Genomic DNA, 18827 nt, shown 5'->3' with positions numbered 1-18827 from the left:
ATTAGGGTTATTAGCCAATTGGATCTCGTGGGAAGTAATGGCTTGGTCGATTGTGACGATTTGGTAGAGGATGATTTGTGTGAGAACGATTCGGTTTGTGATGAGTTGGCTGAGATTTCGGGTTTGCCCGAGATGATAGAGGTGAATGAGATTACTAGCGAGAGTGAGGCGGATTTGGTGGAGAAACCTACTCCATTGGAATTGAAAGTACTCCCATCACACTTAGAGTATGCGTATCTTGATGAGGGCTCCAACTTGCCCGTTATTGTGTCATCCAAGCTAACGAAAGAACAGAAGTCAAAGCTGATTGAAGTGCTGAAGCTACACAAGGGGGCGATTGGATGGAGACTTTCCGATATTCAAGGTATTAGCCCCGCTTATTGCACGCACCGGATTCTAATGGAGGATGAGTACAAGCCGTTGGTGCAACCACAAAGACGTCTCAATCCGAATATGCAAGAGGTGGTAAGGAAGGAGGTATTAAAGTTGATGGATGCCGGGATGATTTACGCGATTTCCGATTCCCCATGGGTGAGCCCGACCCAAGTTGTTCTGAAGAAGGGAGGTATGACCGTTATGATGAATGAGAAGAATGAGCTTATCCCTTCACGTACGGTTACCGGTTGGAGAGTATGTATTGATTATCGGCGATTGAATGATGCCACCCGGAAGGACCACTTCCCGTTGCCGTTTATTGATCAAATGTTGGAGAGTTTGGCAGGTCAGCAGTTTTATTGTTTTCTTGACGGGTTTTCGGGTTACTTTCAAATTCCCATTGCACCAGAAGACCAAGAGAAGACGAATTTTACATGTCTGTATGGCACGTTTGTGTACCGTCGCATGCCGTTTTGACTATGTAACGCTCCGGCTACATTTCAGCGTTGTATGGTGGCCATCTTTCAGGAAATGATAGAGACGTCCATGGAGGTGTTTATGGACGATTTTTTGGTTTACGGTATTTCTTTCGATCAGTGTTTGGCTAATCTTGAGAGGATGTTGAAGAGGTGTATTGAGACGAAGTTAATGCTAAATTGGGAAAATGCCATTTTATGGTAACGAAAAGGATCGTGTTGGGTCATAAGATCTTGAGAGATGGTATTGAGGTGGATCGGGCTAAGATTGATACTATAAGTAGACTTCCTCCACCGACGAATGTGAAGGCGATTAGCAGTTTCTTGGGCCATGCGGGGTTTTATCGGCGATTCATCAAAGATTTCTCCAAAATTACTCGCCCGATGACCAACTCCTCGAGAAAGACGTACCGTTCGTGTTTGATGATGAGTGTTTGAAGGCGTTCCCGTATTTGAAAGAGAAGCTTGTAAGTGCTCCCATTCTTTGTTCTCCCGATTGGAATTTGCCGTTCGAGCTCATGTGTGATGCTAGTGATTATGTGGTTGGAGCGGTTTTGGGGCAAAGGCGAGAAAAACATTTTCACCCCATTTATTATGCTAGGAAGACGTTGAATGATGCCCAAGAGAACCACACCACCACCGAGAATGAGCTTTTAGCTGTTGTGTTTGCATTTTATAAGTTCCGCTTGTACCTCGTGCTTTCGAATAACACTGTTTTTACCGATCGTGCAGCCTTGCATTTTCTCTTTCAGAAGAAAGACGCGAAGCCTCGTCTTATATGGTGGATTCTTCTACTTTCCGAGTTTGATATCGAGATCAAAGATAAGAGGTGTGCGGAAAACGTAGTGGCTGATCATCTATCCCGTTTAGAGGACCCGAGGAGAGAAGAGTTACGTGAGGAGGAGTTGGTGATACATTCCCTCACGAGTCGATCGATTTTGTTGCGGCCGAGAAGCAAGGTATGCCATGGTTCTCTGATTTTGCTAATTATTTGGCTAATAGTTTTATTTTGGAGGGTATGACTGCGCAACAAAAGAGGAAGTTCTTCTGGGATGTGAATAGGTATGTGTGGGATGACCCATTTTTGTTCAAGATTAATGGAGATCAGATTCTGAGGAGATGTGTGACGAAAGAAGAAGGTTGGGATATTCTCAAGCATGTTCATGAAGGGTTGACTGGAGGTCATCATGGTGCGCATGCTACCGCGCAGAAGGTGCTTGATAGTGGGTTCTATTGGCAGAAAAAATTGTTAAATATGCTGAAGAGTTTGTGAAGCTTTGTGATGCGTGCCAAAGAACAGGTAATATATCGTCCAAAAATGAGATGCCTCAAAACCCAATACAAATTCTTGAAATCTTTGATGTTTGGGGCATCGATCTCATGGGACCGTTTCCCACGTCGAACAGTAATAAGTATATCTTAATGGCGATTGATTATGTGTCGAAGTGGGTGGAAGCCCAAGCATTGGCCACGAATGATGCACGAGTCATTGTGAGGTTTCTTAAGAAGTTATTTACTCATTTCGGTATTCCAAGAGCTATTATTAGTGATCGGGGAACTCATTTTTGCAATACCGTCATGGAGAAAGTGTTGGCTCGTTATGGAGTTACTCATCGCACCTCTACTGCGTATCAACCTCAAACGAATGGTCAAGTCAAGAATGCCAATCGAGGGGTGAAGAGGATTTTGGAGAAGACGGTTGGGGCTAGTCGGAAAGATTGGTCGGAGAAGTTAGATGATGCGTTGTGGGCATTCTGAACCGCGTACAAGACTCCGTTGGGTACTACACCGTTTATGCTTGTTTATGGTAAGTCTTGTCATTTGCCAGTTGAATTGGAGCATCGTGCGTATTGAGCATTGAAGACGGTGAATATCGATCTTACCAAGGCCACAAGGAAAAGATATATTCAGATTCATGAGTTAGAAGAGCTTCGGGATGCAGCATATTCTCATCGTTGAACATCAAAGAAAAGATGAAAGCTTTACACGATCGACGTTTGAAAGGCGGCAAGGAGTTCAAGAAAGACGATAAGGTACTTTTATTTAACTCTCGTTTGAAGTTGTTAGCAGGAAAGTTGAAATCGAAGTGTTTCGGGACCGTATTTGGTGAAAGAAGTTTTCCCGTATGGAGTGATGGAGTTAGAGAACCCGGATAATGGAATGTCTTGGAAGGTGAACGGTCATCACTTAAAGCACTATCTTGGAGGACCGGAGGAATCATTCGAGAGGGAGGATACTCCTCTTGATCCATCGCATTGGATTGTCACATGTGGTTCTTGAGTGAGAACTCAAGTGTAGAGTTTGTATATTCTTTCCTATTTTATTTCTACTTTATTTTTATTTTTCTTTGAGTCACTAACGTAGTTTTTTGTAGTTTTTCTTTATTTTTAAGTTTTTTTTGTAAGTTTTGAAGGAAGATAGAGAGAAGATCCCCTTGAAGTATAATGTAACATTCAAGTGTGGGGATGGAGCAGCAGGAGCCGTATACTTTTCTTATTATTTATTTGCTTTTTTTATGTTTTGATTGGTTGATCTGGTTCCATACTTTGAATGTTTAATATCTATCAAGGTTGATAAGATGAATTTTTAGAATATTGTTGTTGCCGCTTCCGTTCGTATTACGAGAGAAGAAGATACTAGTTGCTGAGCATGTTCGGAGTTGGAGGGCATTTTTGGTAGAAGACTTTAGCATCATACTTCACTCGCATATTACCAGTTAAGTCTTTTCCTTTTTACTTTGATTTTATTTTTTTTATATTTTCTAGCTTTGTTTTGTTCTTATTTATTTTTGTATTTTTAGGATTTGTTTTGTTTTAAATTTTTGAGTCGTGTTTCCATTCCTGCATTGATGACAATGCAAATTTTAAGTGTGGGGATAGGAACACATGTTTTTAATCTGTTTTGTTTTCTACTTAAAAAAAAGAAAAAAAAATTTTGAAAAATGTCGTTTGAAATTGTTTTCTTTTTGCGTTTAAATGGGAGATGAGGATACTTATCGGAAATCGGTTTTTCAAACTACTAATAATAAGATATAATTAAAGAACACGCACTTAACTTGGGATGTGTCGGTAGGCTCAGCCTTGAGAATGAAAGGGCAGTTTGATAGTTGGTTTTAAACGATAAATATGATTTTTAGTGGGAAACATGTTGAGTCTGTATAAAATACGAGATGAAAGGTTGGGCCATACTCATGCCTCATTTTTAGTTTGATTATAGAAATTATGAATTTTAAAGAAATCTGAATACGCTATCATACGATGCTCGGGTAGGTTTAAACGTTAAAGTATATCGTGTAACCGGTGATATAAATTTAAAACTTGCACTTCTAGTTTTAGTGTTTAACACTTCATAGGCGTATGGTTTTATGGCCTTTAATCCTGTATTGATGGGATGTCTTAGGTTCGGAGACCACGGGTCATTTTACGGTTGTTCATCTAGGTATCTTCGGATATTTAAAATCATAAAAGCTTTTAAGCATAAACCCGTAGTTTACTGCAATCATTACACTCACTTACATCAATTACAGTGAAGTAAAATCTTGATGATCAGTGATCATCCCGATGTTAGTCATACGTGGTCCTCTTACTTGCGTCCCATACCATTAAGAACAGGATCAACTAGAGACACGACGTATGTAAACCGACAGATGAAAACTTGTAAAATCACGTGTGGTAATAGGTCCGAGGTATTGCTTGATAACGGGGGTATGTCATGTAGTGGGGAACACTTGCTAGTTAGTTGAATAATTGAACCTTAATCGTATCTAATGTCTGCTTGGTATACTTTGATGTTTAAATTTAGGTGGATAAACAATATCCTTAATCGTCTTAGCTGTTCATGAAAAATGTGCAACAATGTTTTAATCTGCTATTATGAGGTTTAACTCAAGTTGGTGTGGTTTGATCCGGTAAAATCTAAAATAAAGCAGGTCTTGACTGTGGGTTCCACTAGATTATATATAAAAATAATAATAATAATAATAATAGTCGGATCTTACTTGTCCCGGTAAAGACAAAGGCATGGGTTTAAGTGGACAACAATATCGGTGATCGTAGTTTTTTCATTGTTCTAAATTTTAAGACAACCTATATGTTTGTTAGACTGTATTTCTCCGATTCTGATCCCGTTGCAATAAGACTTTTTCAAGGACGAAAAAAGGATAAGTGTGGGAATATTTGATATAACGTTTATTATATATAAATCACGTGTACATTTTATTTAATATTTTATTAATTTAGTTCAGTTTCTCGTAAGATTTGTATACTACTAATATAGTTTTACGTTTTAGGTTTCGGGTTTTAATTCCGGTGAAAAGAGGGCGAAAAACGAGCAAAAACAAGTCGAACCGGAGAACCGAAACGCGTCAGGAAACGAACCGGACCGAACCAGGAGTGAACCGGACCAGCAAAGTGGACCAGACCCCCCCCCCCTAGGCCGGTGCGCCGCGCGATGGGGGAGGAAGAGCACGCCGCGCCGCGCGACGGGTGATGGCGGTGCTCAGATTCAAGAAACTTCGTTGTTTAGCCTTCTTAACCTATTTTTAGACCCCTGTTGCCTATATAAAGACCCCTAATCTCACCTTAATCATACCTTGAAGTCCAGACAAATTTGGTGAGTTCCGAGGTAACCGAGAGCAGTTTCCGGCAGCTTTGGAGTCGGAGAATCAGCTGGTGTTGCGCATATTGGTTGAAGACGAAGAACACGGGTTCTATCTTTTATTTCTTCCGTTTTCGTTTATTTTACACCATGAATTCTTGTTTGTTTGATTTGTTTAAACCTAAGATGCTAGGCTAAATTGCATGAACTGCCTTGGTTATGATGAACTTACTTTGATGTTTTGATTTGACTTTGGGATTTATTTAAGTTATGGTTTTTATGGTTTAGTAAAAGATTTATCTATAACTGATTGATGCGTATGGATACTTAGGATTGTTTGATGAGTTTTATTCCATAGTTTTCCTTGATTAATGTTTGTCATATGATAGGATTGCTATTAGGTCGATTACTTTATGTTCTTGATTATTTTATGATTAATGTCATGATAAGATCATATGAATAATATTGTCAAATAAACCTAAGTGTGCTGCTAACCTAAAATCTGTAAAGTGCTAGGTTAATGATAAGTCTTTACTATTTAATCTTGCTAGATTTAGTTCTTCGTAAGGAGTCCGTCTAGGGTTGATTATTTATTATTGTTTATCAAATCAATTAAGTATAGTAAATTGCCTTTGATTTCCGCGCTGTAAGGTAGGATTTCGTATAAAGGAACTAAATTATAAACAATTGGGTGACCGCAAGCGAACTTGATTTTTAATACTGGTGTGTGTTAAAACTTGTTAGAAATCCATAGGTTTTCTCTTGAGAAGAGTCAGGGGTCCTGTTTGGGTTTTCTTTTAAGTGTTTATTTTACGATCCCAGTCCATAACTTAATATTTTCCCGAGTCAGGTCATTACTGAAATTTAAGGGAGTCTAGCCTAGGGAGTTTTCTCATCATCATCTTATTTTCATAACAAACTTTGCTTTCGTTTAAATTACTTGTTTTCTTAATTAGTTTTTAATTATAGTATTAAATTAGTATTTTAATTAAAAATCCCCCAAACAAATATAATTAATAAGTCGTGTTTTGTAGTCGAGTCTAATTAGCTAATAAACGTAATTAAAAGAGTCTCGTGGGTTCGATATCCGGACTTACTTAGCTTTACTAGAGTCGATCGGTTCACTTGCCGGTTAGTGGTTTAGTCGAGTTTTAGAGAGTCTAGAGTATTATTTAGTGTTTATTTTTAATTAATTCAGTTAATAAATGTTAAATTAGTTCAAGCACATCACTTTACTTTCGATCCCTATATCTAGTAGTGAAGACTCATATCAGACCTCAACGGAGGAAAACTCAAATTCCTTCGATTCCAACATTCCACTAGCTCATATCATGCGAAGACAAGATGTGCAGGGAACAAGATCAAGTGGATCAAGTGGGTCCCAAAGATCAATAAAGTCAAAAGGAAAAGAAATAGTGACGGATCGAGAAGAAAATCCTTAGGGGCAGGAATACTTCAATTATCCGATGAACCAAGATCCTTACTTTGCTCATCCCTAAATTGAGCGTCGGAACACAGATTATGATGGAATGTACATCAGAGATGACCCAACATGTTATAAAGTCGATGTTACAAGAATAGCCGAAGCAATGCTTAACGATATAGAAATGGAAGAAGAGAAGGAGAAGGAAAAAGAAAAAGAAAAAGAAAAATAAAAGGAAGCAACTGGGAATACCAAAAAGGGTAGCAAAATCAAGAAATTGATTGTCCGCTGGAAGAAATAGATAATAAGAACTGTAGGAGTTGTAACAAGTGTAGTTATAAATAATGTTGTGCACTTTGTAAACTACAATAATATAAATAAAGGATATGTTTTGAATTCTTCGAATGTAAAACTTATCTTTAAAATTTTATTGTAGTATGTCAAGAGAAGGAAGTGCAAACTCTCAGAACAATCCTTCCAATAAAGCTGGAAGCGGAGAGAATGTTAACAATAAAAACAAGACACTTCCCGCCCAATATAAAGATGAAATCCAGAAAATGATACAAGAAGTTATCAAAGATAATTCTATCAATCAAAGCAAACTAAAATCTGATAAGGAAAGTAAAAGTAAATCTTTTCATTCAAGAAAGGAAGAAGTTTATGATAGCTCTGCATCTGATAATAACTCAAGGGACAAACCTCGAAAGAAGTTGAAGCATCAAATAGGATGCAACTTTAAGAATTTCCAAGCTTATAAACCTAAGGAATTTTATGGAGATAAGGATGCTATCGCCTCTTTAAGATGGCTTGAGGAACAAGAAGCAATTGTCTACATTAGTAAATGTACAAACAAAGAAGCTATTCAGTATTCTTCTCAAATGTTCAAGGGAGAAGCTCTTGAATGGTGGAATACTCTAATCTGGAATAAGGGATAAGAAATAATGTACAATCTAAGCTGGGAAGAATTCAAAGATCTTGTTATAAAGAAATATTGTCCACTTCATGAGATGAATCGAATTCAAACTCAGTTGTGGAATCACAAGGTGGTTGGAACAAATCTCAGGGAATATAATAATAAATTCCTTGAATATTGCCGACTAGTTCCACATCTAGTTACTCCGGAATATAATAAGATAACACGTTATATATATATGGGTTGCCAAGAGAGATAAGAGACTTGGTAAGAGCTAATATGCCGCAAACAATTGAGTCGGCCATGGAAGTAGCCGGATACTTGATTAATAGCATGATAAGAAATCAAAAGGAAGAAAAGAAAGAAGAAAAAGAAACCAAGAAACTGAAAGATTACGAGAATATAGAGAAAGAAGGAAATATTTCAAAATCCACTTGTAAAATTTGTGGAAGAAAACATTTTGGGAAATGTCGACGAGAAGGCACATATAAGTGTGCATATTGTAATAGAGAAGGTCACACAATACAAGAATGCCGGAAGAAATCAGGAGTATGTTACATATGTGGAGAAACGGGCCACTTCAAAACAAATTGCCCGAAAAGAAAAGTTAATCAAGACTAAAACTAATGTCAGAATAAATCATAAATATCTGACAACGAATAACATAGTTAATTTATGTACATTAGTTGTAACTCGTTCTGAAAAAAAGAAACTTTGTAAACCGAGAAAGGGTATTTAATTCCCTCTGTTCTAAATAAGATATTAGCATACAAATCTTGTCAATACACAAGAATGCTTGAAAGACAATTGAATGACTGAAATTAAAGCTGACATTCAAAATTGATTAACATGTTAAACTGGGTTATCGTCTGACAGATTCATCCAGATGGAATGAACTATCTTTATTAGGCCAAGACGTATTAAACTTCATATGTAAATACAAAATATAAAACGACTATAAAACTCTATTAAGGTTAAGTGAAACCTAAGAGTCTGCTGAACCGAATCAGACTTAAAGTCTGCTGATCAGACCAAGAGTCTGCTGAATTAAATCAAAAATAAAAGTTTGCTGATCAGACTAAGAGTTTGCTTCAATAAATTAAGCTTAAAAATCTGCTGATCAGACCACGAGTCTGCTGCCACGAATCTGCTAAACTGAAACAGACTTAAAGTCTGATGATTAACCAAGAAACACCATCTAGATATTTATGCAAGCCTATTAGGTTAATAGCATACTGAGGGAACAAGATTCTGAATGTTACTGATGTTACAAGATATCAAAATATGTAAAGATAGCATATCATTGAAAAGAAATATATGGGAAATGTTGTTAAAGGAATGATCAATAAAGATTGATCAAAAAGTCAAAGGAACTCGAGAATGTTTAAGAGACATGATTGTATAGCATATCAGATATGATTGCTCAAAAGTACAAAGGTACTGTTGTGACGTAAGGAAAACAAATGATAAGGATTAAGAGATGGAATTGATTCGACAGATCGAATCCAAGAAGCAATAAAGCTAACATTGGTAAATGTTTAGAATATGAAAGGTAAGGTAAATAATTAAACACAACTGGCCACTGTGTTTAGCAATTTACAATTACTTATGATATTCTGAACTATTGACTAATTACATCAATCAAGATGTAAAGTTAGCAACAGGTCTGAAAATTTTCATCGTTCTACAATGACAGTTAAACGCGAGAATCATATTAGATAGAATCTAATCACTGATTAACAGAGTAAAAACATCCAAACCTAAGACAAACGAATCTCGAGGACGAGATTCATTCCAAGGTGGGGAGGATGTAACATCTAGAAAAAACCCATATTTATTTTGGGTTAAAGTTTCCAACTTTGAAAGTTCAAGGATTAAAAATAATCTCAAAGACAAGTAATGGGAAGAATGAGATAAAGAAAAAAACAAAGCATTCTTATGTTAAAGAAATAAGAAAAATCCATCCCACATGGAAAGATGGAAGAAAGTGGAAGCATTCCACATGGGTATAAATAAGGAAAAGATACTTTCATCCCACATGGAAACAAACAAAGAAATGGAAACTCTTTATAAGGAAGCAAGTTTCCATAGAGATGTTTTAATGTGGCTAACCACTCTCCATAGTCCTAGCAAAGGGTGCGAAGCACCTAACACGCACGCGCACGGACACAGACACGGACTCGGGCGATGGGCGTAATGTGGCGTTTTGATGGCGCACATGGCACTTCGCACGGCCGCATAAGGGACGCTTTAGTATTTTTGGAAGATGGAAATATGATCAAGAAGTGGCAAGTTATCAAAGACGAGGGACTAAAAACAAAAATCTGGATTCTGGAACCCATCGCGCTACGCGATGAGCCCAAGCACAGGACCATCGCGCTACGCGATGGTCTATGATGACGCAGCAACACGTGTCGCGTTAGGGGGACACGTGGCAGACGCTAGGGCTGAGTTAGTAGCCATGCGTCATCTTCCTGACATCGCGCTACGCAATGCCCTAAGTAAAGGGACCATCGCGCTACGCATGGTGCCCAAACTCAGCTATAAATAGGGGGTTCACGGCACACTCCCATCTCACACCAAAATCACACAAACACACTTTCACACACATAGTTAGCCTCGGTTTGCGCCGACCTCGTAGAACGTGCCAAACGCTGAAGCTCTGAAGGGTTCAGCTGTAGAACGCGATATAGAGTAGAAGTGCCGCTCGATCAATCATAGGCATATAACTCCAAATACCCGTGTGAGGTAGGGGTTCTATTTAAATATTATTAAATTATTATTATTATAATAGCTTAGACCATAGTCGGGGGTATAGCCCGAACCTTGATTGCTGATAAGCATAGTATAACTTTTTCATAAGCAAGGGTTATAGTTAAATTATTGTTTCTTCACGATTAAGAAACGTAATCAGTTACATGCAAAGGTTATAGTTATATAGTATTTCTTAATAATTAAGAAAGATACTATTCATTCACACAGGTTATTGTTAAAGTAATGTTTCTTCTTGAAGAAGAAACCTGGTATAAATGTTTCTACCTGAAGAAGAAACATGATATATAATTAATAGATAAACAAAGGGACTAAATGTCCACATGTTTTATACAAACAAATAAATTATCAAGGTTACAGCTATACAAAACAGACTATGGGGTCTGAAGCTAGATCGTTGATCTAGATATTTATACAAATGTTATACTCGTACTATAGGTCCGAGATAGCAGCCAATCAATCAATCTCAAAGCTGAAAACAAAAACAGGAATCAGTAACAGAAATTGATTTACAGACAAGGGTCAGTAACCGAAACTGATCAATATACAGGAATCAGTGTCAGAAACTGATTACAATCATAAAAGGTGAATACGCCCCAAACTTTTACAACTCTTTTAGAGTCTGAACTATTTACATAGGATTTACGAATCCTTAAAACTTTGTGTTACAATAATGAGAAACGGGCATACTCAAATTAAGAGTATACATGTGTCTGGATCCATACATACATGGTGACTCGGAGTTCCCCGAGGCCATGCATATCATCAAACATGCCTCTGGTAGTCTACGGGACTGATCAGAGAAATGATATTGTGTATATGACTAAATGTACATGTACTTAGGGTAATTTTAACCCAATTGAGTTGGGTGCCTAATGAGTATTGTCACAAAGCTATTGTTATTGTTTACACACTGGTATTATTGAGTCAGTGTCATTCACCGGCTGTGTGCTAACATATTTTCCCCAGCATTTCAGGAAAACTGTAAAAGAATAGAACTGACAGGCAAGACTGATAGAAGATCGAAGACATAGTCATTAGAGGTGATCTGATGGCTCAGATATTTTATTTAGAATATTGTTAATAAATTATATTTTCAAAAGACAGTTAATTGAAATATCAAACGGGTATTCTGACCCGACATTTTATAAATGAATATTATATTTTGAAAGACTTCCGCTAATAACCCGCAACTCTGATATATTTCAAAATAGATACCAACTAACGGGTGTCGCACCCAGGCCCTAAGTCGGGGTGTGACAGTTGGGAATCCTCATAAACCCATACGGCTACGCGCCAAACTTAAAGGTTGGGAATCCTCATAAACCTATACTGCTACGCGCCAAACTTAAAGGTTGGGAATCCTCATAAACCCATACGGCTACGCGCCAAACTTAAAGGTTGGTAATCCTCATAAACCCATACGGCTACGCGGTTGTGAATCCTCATAAACCCATACGGCTACGCGCCAAACTTAAAGGTTAGGAATCCTCATAAACCCATACGGCTACGCCCCGAACTTAAAGGTTGGGAATCCTTATAAACCCATACGGCCAAGGAACACTCGCGTCAGAGGCATGGAATCCTTGCAACTAAATCGCGGAACGCTCGCATAAGAGGCGTGGAATCCTTGCGTCCAAATCACGGAACGCTAACAATAGCACATGCTTGGTTACAAGTTCCTCAAGTATGTGAATTACTTCACAAGGTTTTTACAAAAATCTCAAACTTTTCGCCTATATTGATTTTGGTTTGCATAGCAAACAAAAATAAAACAAAACGAAAAGTATGAGTATATAAGATTTGCATGAAATGACACAAAAAGTGCTTATATTAACGCATAATATACGGCTACGCGCCAAATATTAGGTTGGGTACACCTCATAATTCGCCTAAGGATGGAAGACATCCGAATCATAGGTTTGCGAATCCTTATAAACCCATACGGCTACGCGCCGAATACATAGGTTTGGGAATCCTTATAAACCCATACGGCCTCGTGCCGAATACAAGGCCGGACACGCTCCGTATACCGGACGCGGTCCGCTCTGCTCAACACGCCATAATGATTTTAAACCTCTTACAACCCGAAGCAAAGTAGACATATATGCAAAAAAAAAAAAAGTACATTTGGGAAGCATTGGGTCGGAAAAACCGTACAAGCACTCCTAATAAGTCCAGAACTCCACCTAACCGCTTGCACGCCCAGGAGCAGCACTGGACTGGGGGGACTTGTGGAGGTAGGGACCTAAATACCCGGTACGACCTTTTACTTATTGTGCTTTATATTATATTTGTTATATTATTATTATTTAATAACCAATGTCCAATGGGCTGGGGGGTTGTGGAGGTAACCCCTAACCGGGCTTGGCCCATTAAGGTTATGGTTTCATGATGGTAGCCATGAAGTTCCTATATAAAGGGTCTTTATCTCTCATTTTTGGGATCCCTTCTTGGACACTTGGCCTCCACATATATTTTTGTGTCTGTAAACAAGAGAAAACTCTTAGCAGTCACCTCCACACCCCCATATTTCCATGGCAGATCTCGAGCAATCAGAGAAGAAGACGAAGTCGTGGCTCGTTCATCTCGAAGACCGGGGAACATCTATATAGATCATGTCAAATCCATTTCATGTTTCTTCAGTCCCAAAGATGAAGTGGTCTGACGAATGTCACTTGTCCCGCTTTACTGCTCCGGTTGGAACCAATCCCATCTGGGGTCACATGGATTCCATCATCAAAGATGTAAGCATCACCTTTGGTAATTATATCCCGGTTTTGATTCTGTGGGCTGATATTTGTCAAGTTGAAGGAGAACGAATTAGCTGCTATAACAAGAAGAAAACAAGTGATGAATTGGGTCATGGAAAACACCATCATTGGTAAATTGCTAGAAAATTAGTTGTAGGTTTCTCTAACATGAAAATGAAAATGAGTTAACACCCTGCTGATGAGTGAAACTACCTAACTGAGAAGACTATTGAAATTGGGTACAGGTTTTTTGTTATGGGATTAAAATAAATGTCAAAAGGTAATCAAATAAGGAGTCTGTCCAGCCAACAGGAAGGTTGCAAAAAGTGAAACCAAGAGACAAGTAATAATTTCTTAATTTTAGTCATGAAACCGTGAAAATAATTTCTTAATTTGTTTTTGAAAACCTTACCAACAATTGTATTTTGTGAAGTTTTCCCATCTTTTTAATAGGATTTTGGTAAAAAAAATCTAATAAAAAAAATTGAAGCCATTGATGAAATATGATTAGCATAGTATATATAAGTATTCTGATACATCTATTTAAGGTACAAGTTGATAGGGTACATTATAAGGAACATGAAGTCATAAACAAAGCCATGATAACAGACTCAACACTTGTATACCACTTCAACCTCACACCCTTTCATTTCCTTATGAAAGAAACACCTTTCTCAATGCTTGCTGCCAACTCCTTTTTGGCTTCTTCCAACCCAGCCCTGTTTGTTTCAAAATTAGTCAAAGCATAAATTTTACATTTTTAATCAAAATTCAAAAATAATAATGATAACTCTCGTCTGTGCGCATCTTACCTTTCATACTCATTCAAAGGTCCAAGTTGGTATATTTCTTCAATACCAGTGCGGCCTAATCTCACTTGGGTCGCAAAGAACGGGAGTTCTGTCACCTATTAAACAATATTTTATAATTATTTAACAAACAAACAAACAAAAGGGATGAATAATAATAATAATAATAACAACAACAACAACAACAATGTAACCACGAAACGGTTTTTATACCCGTGATTCTACAAAAGCACAATCCACAATGTCAGCATCTCCTCTTAAGCCACGGAGACAACGATCTGCAAACTTAACTGCTGCATATGCCTATATAATTTATAGATTCTTTGTTTTAGTTTACGGGTTTTAAAAGTTATTAAAGTATGTAAATCATCAAAATGAAATAAGAATTATACGATTCAGTACCATTGATAATGTTGCAGAACCAGCACCAGCTTTTGCCTGAAATGATTAGTTGGGTTAATCGTAATAAACCAAGAATATAAAGATGACATCTGTTATCTATATACTTATTTACGATTGAAGGGGCTAATTTGGTTATGCTTAATCTTTATCGGTTCAAAAAGCAGCATCAAAGAAACGAGTCATATGGGTTGTAGACACTGAAAGTTTTCTGAACCATTTTAATAAATGGGTGATGATTATTGTTGAATTAATATAACTTTTGGCAGACTAGATATTTAGGATCCTGCTACAAGTACACCACCAAAAGTGTATGCCGGCTTGCAAGCCACTTCATACAGACCATATGGCATCTTTTGTCCAATCATAGAATGATGTCATACAGCCCATATGATATGCGGAAAAAAAAGGCATACAGCCCGTATGGCTTTGTCTATGGTCACATTTAGTCATTTGACTCATTTCTTTGTCAGTCTGCGAATCATACAAGTCATACGATTTGGCCCTCATACAACCCGTTCAACCGTTTTCTCCCTATTATACAACCCGTACAACTGTTTTCTCCCTATCATACGCCCGTATGACTATTAAAACAACCCGTTTGACCACTTTTTGCCCTGCATACGGCCCGCATGGCCATACGGACCATGAGACATGTCGCTGGTGTCTGTATAGCACATCAGTTGTGTTTGTATAGCAGCGGCCAATATTTATTTAAAAAAGAAAGTAAATCTGAGAGGAGCATTTTCGGTCAACCTGGTCCACTCTACAAAAAGATACCTGTCTTGACCCATTTCCCAACCCGCCCATTTTTCCTTCTCTAAAGAAAAGTAATCTGCCTTACCTGAACAACTTCGGTCCCACCATCTTGAATGCGTTTTGTCAAGTATTCAGTTTCTTCTTTAGTGAAGGAACATGGCGGTTTAACCTGCAAAATTGATGAAAGTCAAACAACTTGTTTTGACCCAAACCCGTTTGGCCCGTTTCCTAGCCCAGCCCATATTGCTCTCCTTTACCTGTGAAAGTAGGGGCAGAATTGTAACTCCTGCATGTCCTCCAACCACGGGGACACTGACCTCTCTCGGATCAAGTCCCAAAACTTCAGCCTAAAAAAGGTAAAAACATGATAAAAAACCATTAAGAAAAAGATACTAAAAACCAAAACTTGTTATTCATAATTTGCATACCACAAAGGTGTTGGCTCTAACAACATCAAGCATCGTGACACCAAGCAGACGTTTGGGATCATAAGTACCAGCTTTCTTGAAAACTTCAGCAGCAATCGGGACCGTTGAATTCACAGGATTGCTAATCAAGTTAACAATTGCATTAGGGCAACACCTTGCAATTCCTTCACATAAAGTTTTAACAATTCCAGCATTAATCTTGAAAAGATCATCACGTGTCATCCCGGGCTTTCTTGGAACACCCGCAGGTATAATCACAAGATCCATCCCCGTAAGTGCTGCATCAAGTTGCGGTTGCCCGAGAAAACCTCTAACCTATAAATCACCATAATTCTTGAATTAAAGATGATGAAAAAGGCATCTGTGAAAGCTAAAATATTTGAAACTAAGTGAAAGTTACCACAGCCCCGGTATCCATGTGGCTAATGTCAGCAGTGACACCAGGAGCATTAACAACATCATAAAGATGAAGAACCGAAACCAACGGGTTCATCTTCATTAGCATAGCTAATGGTTGGCCAATCCCTCCAGCAGCACCCAAGATTGCAACTTTGAACCCAGGGGCCCCACCCTTTGCTCTGCAATTAGCTCTCTCCAATACCGACCCTCCCTCCATCTTACGGCACATAATACATATAGAAGAAACGATAAAAGATTACATAATGTGGCAAACCATGGATGTAAAAGATAACTTTTAAACTTTATCCATAATTCCATATTCAAACTTGTTGCCATAGTGGTGTGCAAAAAACCGAAAAACCGATGCATAACCAAAAAAACCAAACACAGACAATAACCACCGGTTTGGCTTTATGTTTTCGTTAAAATCGAACTTTCAGTATGGTTTCAGTTTTGCATGTAATAAAAACCGAATTTACGGAATTTCATTTTTATTTTGAACATTAAGTAATCTGATAAGTATTTAATATATAGTGTTATGCGCAAATGTATAATAACAAATAAATTATTAATAAACAAAAGGATTTAGCCCCAAAGTTTTAGGCACATATTCATTTTTTGAGCCAATTTTTTTTCGACCCAAAAATTTCAAGCCTAAATGACAAAACCAAAAAAGCCAAAAACAAGTCGAAAACTGAAAAAAGAACAGTTTTCAAAAACTCAAAGACCTTATTCATTCAGTTCCAACCTAAAACCGACCCGTGCGAACCCCTAAGTCGCACAGTTTTGAAGTAGTAGACCATCAAGCAAACAAAAATTAAGCATTAGCAACGAGAAAGATTCAGATTTCACATAATTACACAGTAGAACACCAACAAGCAATAAAAATTTAAGAAAATTGACAAATCAAGTATAGGTTCCAATAAGTTGCAATTAGGGTTCAAACCCATCTTTACAATCAAATAATTCTCCCAATATTCAACAAAAGATAACAACTTTAACTCAAAATTTACACCAAATTTTACATTTTGATCCAAATTGACCACTACCCATTAGCAAGATTCAAATTTAACCCACAATCATGCAGTATAACACCATCAAGAATCAAACAAAATCATGAAATTGAGAACCCTAAAAGAGATCATTGGAATATGATCAAAGGGTTTCACCTGGGCATTTGAAGGGTGAAGATGAGCTGCAATTCTTGCAATTCGCTGATTGGCGTCCATATTCGACTGCAATAATAATAATTTTATTATTATTATGAATGTAGTGTTTCGTGTTGATCACGAGAGACGAATAAATGGGAGTGAACAAAGAGTGGGAAAGAAGATAAAAATATGGATAGAATAAATAATATTATTTGGTTACCATTTATTTATCAGCCGATAAATGAATTTGTGGAATGTATGCCCTTATCCTCTATCTATAACGTTTGTGGTTCTGTGTGCACATGTAGTTGTCGACTTTGTATCCTTTTGAGTCTTGATTGTGTAACCGAAATCGAATATTAGGTTAAAGATTGATACTCAGAGATGAAATTTGGTAACAAAGACTCTTTAGTCAAGCGAATAAGTTACTTTTCTTAGAAAGAGTATCAAAATGAGTGTAATTTAGTCTTATGGATAAAGAGTGTGTAACTTGTTGTAGAACAAAAATAGTTAAAATAGTGATTTTTATTAAAATGGTTAAAATAGTGAGCCATATCTATTTCATTTCATTTCATTTCATTTCATTTCACATTTGTATGGTGACAAGCGATGTTGAAGTAAGCTTGTATTGGGAAGTGTACTATGAGGACCTCATCTTTAAAATTATAATAATATAAATGAATTTTATATAAGAATTTCGTAATTTGTGAAAGTAAAAGTTGTTTAAAAGATCATTAAAACTGATATATTGTGAATATTTGTTATCTTCGTCGTATTTTTGTTACGATGGAGAGTATAACTGCTATTATCATTTTATCGTCGATGTCCAATCAAGTCTAGAATAATTTAGAGTTCATAATGAAAAACATTATATTATGTATTATGATTCTGCGTGTGTAGCCTATAGCTTAATTTTAGTAAGATTAGTTTTATATATGATTGATTAACCTACACCTTCAAAAATACTTTAGGGGGTGTTTGGGATTTCTTATTTTACTTCCTTATAACTTTTTATTAAGTTAATAAGTTACAAAAGTATAACTTCTGGAATTTTTTCTCTCACAATATAAACAATCTCAAACACTTTATTACTTTTCAAAAAGTTAATAAATTATAAGTTAATGAAAACAAGCAATCTCAAACACCCCCTTATAAACATAGATTCACAATATGGGAAAAGCTTCAAACCTCAAGGCAAACTTAAATGTTAGGGGTGAGTATTAAGCGAATTCACAAAATGTGCAAAGCACCAAAGACACTTAACAACGTATTTTCAAGATTCGGACACCAATTACAAATATGCAATTTGCATGTGGACAAAATAGTTTAAAACATAAAGTGAATTAGGCAAACTAGTCAAGATCAAAGAAGATATCATTATCATCTTATAACTGTTTTAAAAAATGAACCGGACACTCTAGACATTGGTTTAAATCTAGTTAAAAAGGGATAACATTATAGTCGATAGTGGATAAATTAAGTTGTACTTTATATTAAACATGCATGTCCGTATGAATTTGGGATGCACGAAAATACCTAGTTCCAAACCCGACAGGCGAACTAGAACCAGAACC

General features: G+C 37.1%; 1 protein-coding gene and 1 pseudogene across 1 annotated transcript; both read right to left on the bottom strand.

Annotated features, from left to right (window-relative positions):
- Positions 1-13434, bottom strand: part of LOC143624658 (L-type lectin-domain containing receptor kinase IX.2-like) — an 85223-nt pseudogene extending 71789 nt beyond the window's left edge.
- A 372-nt stretch (positions 13435-13806) lies between these two features.
- Positions 13807-17347, bottom strand: LOC143624616 (malate dehydrogenase, glyoxysomal). Its single transcript, XM_077095202.1, has 9 exons — positions 17272-17347; positions 16104-16319; positions 15704-16018; positions 15533-15622; positions 15361-15444; positions 14520-14555; positions 14331-14420; positions 14121-14215; positions 13807-14027 (listed from the first exon to the last, which is right to left on the bottom strand). Exons 1-9 carry the CDS (start codon positions 17329-17331, stop codon positions 13955-13957), a joined length of 1059 nt encoding a protein of 352 aa, XP_076951317.1. The 5' UTR covers positions 17332-17347; the 3' UTR covers positions 13807-13954.
- Positions 17348-18827: the final 1480 nt, after the last annotated feature.

This window comes from Bidens hawaiensis, unplaced genomic scaffold, assembly GCF_021521415.1.
Source record: "Bidens hawaiensis isolate Kalapana, Puna unplaced genomic scaffold, B.hawaiensis_p1.1 tig00003902_1, whole genome shotgun sequence".
NCBI classification, from domain to species: domain Eukaryota; kingdom Viridiplantae; phylum Streptophyta; class Magnoliopsida; order Asterales; family Asteraceae; genus Bidens; species Bidens hawaiensis.
The sequence above is the reverse complement of the archived record's forward strand: the minus strand, read 5'-3'. Positions and strand labels throughout refer to the sequence as shown.